Below are 10429 nucleotides of genomic sequence, written 5' to 3' on the forward strand. Positions count from 1 at the left end.
AAAACCCATGTATGAAAGTCAAGAACACATTTTTGAGTGCATTTTATTAAACTGAATGAGCCAGTACATACAATAATAAATAAAATCCAAAAATCATCATCTTAGATATGTTTAAATATTTTATAAACTATGTTGCATTTTATTGTAAGTTTTTGAAGAAAATGACAGAGAATTCCGACTATTTTCTTTATCCAGCAGAGTTGAATGCAGTCATCTTAAACTTCCTCTGTCTTCTTGACATTTATAGGTCCACCATGATTACATTCAGATATTTCACCAAAGCTTCCTTTACTCTGCAAACTAAGAAAAAGTATCCACTATTTGTCTTTGGTCAAACAGAAGATGTCACTATAACGCTCTATAACACGCTGCCTGCTGATATAATCTGTCCTCCGAGGTCATACTGTAGACGTACATGTTTACAGGACAGGACTGTACAGATTAAGGCAAGTAAAGTGATAAGAAAGATGACACATGTGTTCAAAGCAACTGAGAAGTGTGTGTGTTTGTGTGTGTGTGTGATCAGATGTAGACAGGCTGCTCCTGTGCTGTGAGCAGACGGTACATGGCCGCCGGCATCGTCTTCATGTGGATCTGGAACGAAGGAAAAGTGATGATTAGAGGTCAGAAACAGCATAGTGAGGAGCCTCTATTCATGTGACACATTCACTACTCCTTCCGCTTTGATTTTCTGTGAGATTTTAGGTCAAAAAGCATATAGAATGTGAATTATCTTCTAAATATTATGAACATGTCATGCCCTAGATTTTGCTGATTAATTAAAAATAAATTGAGTAGATCACAGCTGATCGGTTCATTACAGCCAAACCTCAAGCAAGATCAAAAGTTTGGGCATTTCAATGAGCTTAATCTGGATTTCCCACAGTGACGAGGCTCCTCCCACCTCTCCCATGGCGTTAGAAAGGATCTGAACGATCTTCTCATGCGGCGTCGCCACCACGCTCTGGCTGTTGATCTCGATAATGCGATGCCCGACACGGACGCCTCCTCTCTCAGCAATGCCTCCTCTCATCAGGCTGCAAATCTGCAAACACACAGTCACACTTTTGCTCTAGTACAATATGTTTTGAATGGATGTATTAATGCCGTGTCTATTGCCCCTGAATATATTCAGACATTTTCCTGATTAGAAATTCAAAAGGGAGAGTTGAAATTATTATATAGATGACATAAATATAGAGAGTGCTGTTTTTAGCTTTGTGTGTTGTGATGATCCTTCATACTCACAATGCCATTCTGGACACTGAAGCCCAACTGGTACCTGAGATCCGGCCTGCGAATAAGCACCATGGTAACAGGGGGACACCTGACGATGTTCATCTTGATCCTGGACTGAGACTTAAGACCCTGAGGGATGCAGGTGCAGTAAAAGTGACTTTTCCTTTTGAATTTATTTCAAGTAAGAGAATAGGAGAGAAACAGAGTTGCTCAAGAAAATACTTTAAATGTGATAAAGGTGAGGTATGGGAAAGGGTTAAAAAAGGGTTAAAATCTCAAGTGAGAGCAGAAACAAACCTTTATGATACTCTGGCAGGTGCTCAGCGGTAACCCCACCAGACTCGTACCGTTAACCGTCATGATCTGGTCGCCGATATTGAGTCTCCCAGATTTCTCCGCTGGCCCAGCATGCATCAGGCTGGCAATGATGACGGTGGGAAGGATGGAGCCCCAGCCTGACTCCACAATCACCACGCCCAGGATCTCTCCTTTCTGTTTCTCAATGTAAACCTGCAAGGATGCACATCTGTTTGTGGCTCATCTTTGTGATTCTGAACCTCGTGGTGCAAAACTGGAGTTACTGTGACAGATTATGATGCCATCTGCTGGCTCATTTACATCTTTGCAGTTCTCAGATTTAGAGAAGTGGATGAGGTCTTCGTTGTACATATCCTGAGTGTTGAGCAGGTCACTGTACTCCCTCTGGCTCAGGTCCTCGGGGTCGATGCCGTTGGCTCTCAGAAACTCCTGGTAGGCAACGCTGAAGGCCTGACCGATGGACTGGGCGATCAACTGGGCCTGCCAGGAACAGGACAGGACACATGGGACGTTCACTTGGACGGGAATCTTTCTTGGCTTCACCCCACAACAAATTTTTAAAAAGTAAACTGAAAAAAGCATGAAAATTCTTTTTTTTTTTTTTTTTAGCTGGAGTCACCAACATCTGGTGAATAATTTCAGTTTTGGAGGAAAGACTGGACATTTCTAGGTAAAAACGCAGCGCAAGTTCAAATCCAGAGTGACTCAAACAGACTATAAAGGACTGGAATCCAAGAAATATCAATTAGCCAAACTTCATACCCCTCAGCCAGTCTGGTTTCTGCTTGCTAGCACGTCAATCACTAAATCCCGTGTTAGGTTCATTCACTGTCTTCGTATTTAACTCACGTCTTCCGACTCAAAGACGTGGCAGATCATCCTGTATAGGCGCCTGTCATCGTGGCTCATATTAGTTTGCTCAGCCGTGTTCTCCAGGCTGTCCTGCGCGCTCCGGGACCGCACCATCTTTCCCCGCGCCATCAGAACCACCATGTTGCCGATGTCAGCTATGAAGGAGATCGTCCTCAGTGGCAGGTCCATTAAAGCCTCCTGATGATACACACACAACATGTGAAACATCACTGTCGTTTTGTTTCTACAGGTTTTGAAATAATTCGGCCATTAATGACTAATTATGGGATATTCCTCTCATGTCACTACCTGAGTGTCTGCATCGAGGACTTTGATCCTCTGCATAGACATAAATAGATCGACTTCGGCAGTGGAGGGAGCTTCTCCGTCAGGGCTCTGTGCAGCCGAACAGCAACAAACAGATCAAACAGAAGTAACAAGTCGATGAAACTTGTTACGCAGAGAAAGCAAGAACTGTCAAGAGCCGACCGGGAGATAGATCTCATGACCTTTTGTGGAACAACTGTATAACTGGTATAAAGATGAAAAGGAGAATAAAGACAGAAGCAGCAGAGCGCCATACCTTTTTCCTGTTCTTCGCCTGCTTCTGAGCCACCTGCGGAGTTCACAGAGGAGAGATTAATCAGGACAACAGGACAACAACAAATGCCAAATGAAGGGACAGAAAGACCTCAAAGGTACGTGGTGAGCATGTGCAGGAGGAGGCTGATGCTGCTGTCAATCATGTGTAAAGGCAGCACGCTGCCTATGGCCTATGCACAAAACATTTTCCTCTTCATCAATGTGACACAGTGTCCCCCAAAGAAAGATGATAAGACCCCATGTGTTGCTGTCACAAACCAAAAAAGATTTGGATCTTTAATGTTTAACCATGTGCTTTTCTTCCCACAGAAAGAATTTAACAGGACAGAAAGTGATAATATTATTTACCATCGCTGTAAATGTTTCCATTCTCTTTTTGCCATTAAAAATAAAAGGAAAATCTTAGGTTAAGACAACTCAGCTGGGAGTTCAGTTGAATTGCTGCTGAGGATGGAAGAACATGTTCCCTGTGACTGTTTTGGTGATGGAGGCACCAAGACAGCCCACATACAATGAAAAAGTGCAGTAAAAAGCCTTTTGTTTTTAGATTTAACTGCATTCAAGACATTAAAAACTGCCAAAATGTTCTAAAATTTAAAAATATTGAATATATGGAATTCTGCTGTTTTTCATTTTGATTTTCCTTGTCATTAGCTCTTTAAATGCTACTTCCTGTCTAAGATAATACCTGGATTATTGGTAGGACTGAAGGACTGGCAACTTGTCCAGCTTTACCCCACCTCAGTCCTTAATTCAGATGACGTCCTGGAACCGTTGCTCACCACACAGTTTCAGCTTTTCACATTTACCTTCTTTGGTCAGCCTGTGCTGCTTTACAACTAAAACTGCTCTTTTCAGGAAAGTCACTGTGAACATTATTTAAATCCCTGTTTGTGTCCTTTACTTTTGCAAGAAAAAGAGTCCCTAAGGCTTTAAAGTCTCATTCAAGACATTATGTAACAGTGAAAGGAGATGGGAGCAGTGATCTGTGGATGATGCATTGTGCACAAACAGGGGCCATTTTGCCCCCGGGGCTGTATAGCCTGCTGAGAGTTTAAAAATATACAACTGTGAAGACAGCTTCCATTGCATCACTGCCAACTATCCATCCGTCCCTCCAAATCAGGCTGACAGGCACCGTCGCTGTCACTCACAACACACTCCATTCACACACACACATCCAGGCACAATCTAAATTCTCTGCCCTGGGCTAAAATGTTTCAGTGCTTGAAAGACCGTATTAATCTAAAGTGTTTCATAGCAAGAGCTGTTTTAAAATGTGCGCCATGACTGATTCTTCCCCTTAATAATGTGGCACATTATTTGGTCACTCCAATGCTTCATATTGACATAATTGACAGGTATTTGCTGCACTAAAACGGCACCAGCCAGTCTGTGGTTTGTTCTCACCCTCACTCTGCTCATGGCCTCCTGGGCCTGCTGCATGCGGGCGCTCTTTGTGGGTGTCCTCTCTGACAGCAGGTGGGTGCAGCCCAGGTAGGTTGCTGCAAAGATGATGCCATCAACGAGGTCTTCAGGGTCACATGGACCCGGCACTGGATGGACCACAAACTTTTTGTTAGGGAACAGGTAGGTGCTAATGTTTAATGAGCAACTTTGGAATTCTGAAGTTAATACCGGTTAATATCTATAACAGTACATTTCTGTAGCAAACTGGGCAGCCAGAAACAAACAACAGATGCAGACAGAATGATACAGATACGTGCTGCAAAACAGTTTGGAATAAGAGATCAAAAAGCCCACTTGCCATCCACAAACGTTGGTAACTGTGAGACGGATCGATGAATCTGAAAAGGCAGAAGGAAGACACGTGTTTAGGGATTTCCAGGATATTCTCCGACTGCAGTTTCCTGCCAAATGGCTAAAATCCTGAAAGGAACAAAACTGCCAGCTTTTTAGCTTCTGCAGGATAAACAGACACCAGTCTACATGACCTATAGTCTTTACAATACATCAAAATATTTCTAATGTAATAATAAACAGGAGTTGACTATTAAATGTTTCCACTGACTTAGTTCCAGGAACCTATGTACAGCACATTTGGCTAATCTGAGATCTTCCATCTTTGGAATTAAAAGTAAAAATAATATAAAAGAGGAATGTTCTCAGAAAGATGCATGGATCATCACACTTTTATGTTCTGTTAGTTTGCTAAGTTCCAATTCTTAGAGGAATTATTTTGATACTTTCTGATACACTTTATATGACTAAATATCTGCTTTCTATGAATGTCGTTAATGTACGTTCTTCTCACATCCTGGACAGACGGCTGCTGCGGGGGCGGCTGCAGAGGAGGCTGCTGTTGGTGCAGATGTTTCTGGTGCTGACTGGGCTGCGGGTGCGGGTACGGCTGAGGTGGCCTGACGGTGTTTCTTTGCTGCGAATGATGACGTGGGTGATGGCGATGTTGCGACTGCTGTTGATGATGATATTGCTGAGGGTGAAAGGTTCTGGATGACCCCGCTTTCAGTGGGCTAACTGACTCTTCGGCTGGATCTGAGACATAGCGGAACGCAGTCTCAGACTGTGAGGGGGAGCGAGGAGAAGTCTGAGAGAGGAATGAGAAGAAGATAGATTTGAACAGCTACTATCTACATGATTATAGCGCAACCCTTTTTTGTGTACTCCAAAAGCCTCCTCAATATAGCTATTTACATCCCAAAAAGCATTTTCCCCCCACATTTGTTAGATGGCTATTCAAACATACACTGAGGGGTTTGTTTGCTTCAAGAAAGTGCACATTTTTGCATTTTAGTGAGATTTTTTCAATAAAGGAAAAACCCGGTTCAGACTTACCTGGCTGGCTGCGGTCTGCAGTGGCTGCACATCCTCTGTGGGGCTGACTTCCTGCCTCATCACCCAAATGGGCTCCTCAGGCTTATCGGGAGTGTAGGGGGAGCGAACAGCCTTAATCTTTACTTCCTCAATAGCGCTCCTAATGTCTTTAATCGCAATAGTGATGGCATCTCCCGAGTCCTTTGGACCTTCCCCTGCTCGGTCCTGCTGTTCCTCCACCTCACTGGAGGTGCTCTGCACTGACACGGGGCTCTGTTCCCAGGTTTCTACTTTTTTTACAGCATATCTGCGACCTTTGGTCACAGGGCTGCTGCACGCACTATCACCTTCACTGTCAGACTTCCCATCATAGTGGTGCAACCGGCAGCCCACAGAGCAATCGACAGGGGAGGGAAGTGGACCCTGATCTCTTCCCTGTCTCCCGGCAGACTGACAGCCCTGGGCGGGGGGTGACAAAGGGTCTTTTTGTACATTCTCAAGTCTATTCCTGCTAAAGGTTTGCTGAGACTCATTAGGTGCAATCCTCCAAACAGACTGCTTTTGAGGTTCTACGTGTAGGTCAGGGTAGGAGGTCATAAGGGGCTCAGGAAAAGAGCTGGGAGCTTTGGGCTCTGATTGAGTTTCAAAAACAGGCTCAGGGTGTGATTTTTGGTAGGATTCTAAACAGAAATCTGCATAGGTTTTTGGATAAGACTCTGAGCCAGAGGTTAGCTGAGACAGAGAGCATGATTCAGAGTAATCCTCATCATCTTCTGGTAGCGGGTCGATGTCAGGCAAAGTGCTCAAACTGGTGTCCTCGCTGAAGTGGTCCATTTTGGGAAAATGTGGAACATCAGGAGAAGATGGAGGGGTTGGTGAGTGGAGCGGTGGTGGGCTGTGGAGAGGTCCGTCCATGCTGAGCGAGGCAGCGCTCTCGGTATCAGAACACAGATCAGTGGTTTCACACTTGTGAGCGTCTGCATCTATGTCATTCAATACGTCTTCGCCAGCCTTTTCCACGCGTTCGTCCGCTCTGTCAGTGTCTGCTAGGATGTCATCTTTGCCACAGCTTGAGCGACGAGTTGGTGAACAGGGGTCTGTGCAATGCTCGGCCTCATCTTTCTCTTCCTCTTTCTCCTCCACCTTTTCCTGGTCGTAGTCCTTTTTTATCTCTTGGTGATTCTCCTCTGTCTCAGGAGGACTTTGCATGTTATTCTTTGAAGCGTCAGCAGATAGGTGAGTGGGGGTTACCACAGCAACAGGAGTCTGGTGAGGAAGTCCCCTGTCCTCTGTCACTGGATCCACTGTGGTTTGTGACTGTGCCTGGACATCAACTGGGCCTTCGTCAAGAAAGGAGGCCTGCGTCTCAGCAACTGGCTGCCGCCGCCTGTGATGCTTCGGCCTAGGGTTAGGATCACCATGGCGACGGTAACGGGTGACAGCAGGACGGGGTTGCTGGCCACGATGAGCGCTGGTATCTCGACTCGAGCCAAAATCTGGCCGTGATGGAGCAACTACTGGGACAAGACCAAAACTCTGAGCCTGGCTCTGAGCCTGTCCCTGACTTGAAAAATGTCGCCGATGATGGCGAGCTGGTCCGCGTCCTGCTGGGGGATGGTTGTGGTGAGGTGGGTGGTGATGAGCATGATGGTGGTGGTGATGATGAGGATTCACTTCCCCATCCTGGTTAACCATCTGACATGGCCGCCAGGAACGACGGGCAGGAGGTTCCCCAGAGATTGTTCCGTTGGGTTCCCCGGATGTGTCTCTTTGATAGTTGCGGTTCATGGCTGAGCCGTGATCCTACTCCAATCTTCAGAACACGCTCCTCTTGTTTCAATCCCTCGTCATGGACAGTCTGCGAGAAGAGACAGCCAACTATTACGATTGTCACATCTCTTAGCATGTGAGGCATCGCTGATGAAACACCGACAGTCTTCATCCTTGGTCTATGACTCAAAGCAGAACACATCAGTGGGTATCATACATCACGAATCTTTCATATTCATACTGCGTTTGTGTATCAGCTAAGACTAGCTGCAGGCACTCCAGTGGCTCTTGGCCCACTCACCAGCACAACATGAATGACGATGACAAAGACCAGACACATCAATCTGAAGAGAACAGACCATCAAAACAGGGGGAAGTAAATAAGGGGAAAATGGAAATAAAACCATTGACAACTAGAAACTTTCTGCTGGTCATCAAGCCTACTCCTAGATTCTCTTAAAAAGGTCACTCAATTATTCTGTAATATTAGAGCAATGTTGCTGAGTGCAGGCTTCCCGCTCCCTGGCTCTATATTGCTAGTAGTGAAACCCTAAATCCTCGGGGATTGGTCTGGGTGTGCAGGGCACTTTAATCTGCGTTGCATCCATCCACTTGCAGCTGGCAGATGGCACATGCTGGGAAGACGGAAAAGGAGGAGGCAGGGTGGATGGATAAAGAGGGACGTCTCCCGATTATCAGATGACCTGACAGAAAGACGCGCACTAGGAGGTGATCTGAATAATGAACATGCTCGTGCCCGTTAGGATATTCATTTGATATGACAAGACTTACAATGTCTGAGGAAATCTTGCAAAGTATCACGAACACGCGGAATCCTCTAAGAAACCACGACTCGCTATTGTTAAAAGCGAAAGCTTTTATATTAAGAATCACATGAAATGCTAACAGCACTCCAGGTTATGTTTATTTAGCCCATATTACAGATTAAAACAATTTACAAGTGTTTACAGAATGTCTGGTTAGGTGTATAAGAAACACCTAGTGTAATGATGACTACTAGAAAACTGTTAGCATAGACACTATATTACAATATTTAATCTTAATATTAAATTTGAAAACAGTTTATGAGCAAAAACCTTTTACACTATGAATGTTTAAGCTATTCAAGTTGTGACATTTGACTGCATTTGGATGACTAGATTCTTGTCTTGATTTCTTATGATAGCATTGTTAGTCAGTAATAATATTTCTCACTGATACACACATGTATTGCCAACATGAAGGAGGGTATAGAAAAGGTTCATGTTGATGCTCTACATGTGACAGGAGTGAAGGAGGACTGTCAAAGTTGGACAAAGCCCCTCTCTGTCTGTTTTTTAGGTCTGGATGGAACAAGAGCTAAGGAGTGGTGTGGTAGCCGGGATCACAGATGGCCCTGGTTGCCCATCAGTAAATACACAAGCCTGAACGCTTCCATCTGCCAGACGACAGGGAAAGCTGCTGGGTGGAGCGTGTAGCAGCCCATTAGCTCAGAGATCCTATTCCAACAGACAAGTACAGAAGGACAACAACAACACACGTGTGCTTTAAGTACTTGCAAAGACCTTCACTGGTGATTACATCATCATTCGTTTGAACATCCTGTAGTGTTGTGACTTAAGGAGCGAAGGATCAAGAGCAAACACTTGTGTTCTGAACATTTCAGTGTGTTACGACCACAGGAAGGACGGGGGGGGGGGGGGTCAACGATAGATGGTTATAGATAGACCCTACTTCATCTATATCAGCCTTTACTCTTGCAGTAATGATACATCTGACACATTTCTTTATGTTTATTTCTGTCATTTATGGATTGGGACTTGTGCAATGGGGGGAAGGGGGGGGGGGGGGGTGTAGTAATAATCACACATTGCAATCTGTGGCTTGTTTGTGAGAGTTTTGACATTATGGTAGATTGCCCTTCCTGAAATCCTAGTTAGATGGGCTATATTAAACTTTAAATATTTTGTAAATGATTCAGTATGAAGCATTTAAGCATCTAAAGCATGTGATTCTGTTGGTGTCACACTACTACAGAGCGTATTGTAGTTCATTTATGATCATCATAGTTTATGAGCCACAGAATGAAGAAGGTAAACACACACACTTCAACCAAATCTATACAACACTTAGATGCCCCCATGGATTCAGGGTTTACTGAGCAGGAGAGACTATAGTGGGACAATAATAACACTATATTACCCTATAGCGTCGCCATCTGTTCATTTGAATGCGTGTTTTCACCCCCGCCTTTATACTGCACATATAGGCTCCATATTAAGATGCATTAATAACCCATATACATGGAGCTGCAAGCGGAAACGCAATGACAAGTGTCCAAATTGGCTGACGCTTTTATTTCTGATCTCACTGGCTGGTCTAGAAATAATGCCAATTGGGGAATCACAGTCCCGTATCTCTCTCTCCTCACATTTTGGAGTAAAATAGTTGTAGCGAAGTGTCATCTTTCTAAATGCGTCCCCGCTGCTACTCTAGATTACATCATATAAAATACATATAGAATCGGTATTGACCTGTCTGTCAGAGGGAGAGGGGCCTGGATCCGGCTGCGGCTCCGCTGCTCTGCATCCCCGCTCCCATGCCTGCTCGCTCGGCTCGGCTCGGTTTAGCTCAGTTTGGCTCTCCAGACAACCGGCTCTGATTAAAGGGCTGGGCCCCTCCTTCTGCAGCGTGACATCAGAGCGGATTAGTGATGCACAAAAGCGCCTTTACAAACGCTGCTGATGCGGCGGCGCTTACCTCCGACCTGCCGCCAGCGCGCATGCGCAGTTGGGCGGCAGTCAAGTCTCCCTTTTAACTAGTTTGACAACCTCAAGTGAGCATTTGTTGT

The 10429-nt window shown here is 44.9% G+C and overlaps 1 protein-coding gene across 2 annotated transcripts; it reads right to left on the bottom strand.

The window, feature by feature from the left end:
* Positions 1-25: 25 nt before the first annotated feature.
* LOC101075809 (amyloid-beta A4 precursor protein-binding family A member 1-like) lies at positions 26-10356 on the bottom strand. 2 transcript variants are annotated; one of them, XM_029837545.1, is made up of 14 exons: positions 10339-10356; positions 10113-10262; positions 5830-7666; positions 5288-5581; positions 4781-4820; positions 4423-4568; positions 2993-3025; positions 2719-2805; positions 2407-2607; positions 1858-2037; positions 1537-1749; positions 1249-1368; positions 905-1045; positions 26-594 (listed from the first exon to the last, which is right to left on the bottom strand). In XM_029837545.1, exons 3-14 carry the CDS (start codon positions 7594-7596, stop codon positions 523-525), a joined length of 3294 nt encoding a protein of 1097 aa, XP_029693405.1. In that variant the 5' UTR covers positions 7597-7666; positions 10113-10262; positions 10339-10356; the 3' UTR covers positions 26-522. The 2 variants fall into 2 exon arrangements, with proteins under 2 accessions (XP_029693405.1, XP_029693404.1); XM_029837544.1 differs by having other exon boundaries at positions 10113-10351.
* Positions 10357-10429: the final 73 nt, after the last annotated feature.

The sequence above is a fragment of the Takifugu rubripes genome, chromosome 6 (genome assembly GCF_901000725.2).
Source record: "Takifugu rubripes chromosome 6, fTakRub1.2, whole genome shotgun sequence".
Lineage (NCBI taxonomy): Eukaryota > Metazoa > Chordata > Actinopteri > Tetraodontiformes > Tetraodontidae > Takifugu > Takifugu rubripes.

Bases quoted from the DNA above. Each gene is read 5' to 3' on its own strand.
- LOC101075809 (XM_029837545.1), bottom strand. From the start codon at position 7,596: ATGAACCGCAACTATCAAAGAGACACATCCGGGGAACCCAACGGAACA. The intron at 4,569-4,780 runs GCAAGTGGGCTT...TGGTCCATCCAG, and splicing joins GTTACCAACGTTTGTGGATG to TGCCGGGTCCATGTGACCCT. The intron at 3,026-4,422 runs GTGAGAACAAAC...TGAACTCCGCAG, and splicing joins AGGCCATGAGCAGAGTGAGG to GTGGCTCAGAAGCAGGCGAA.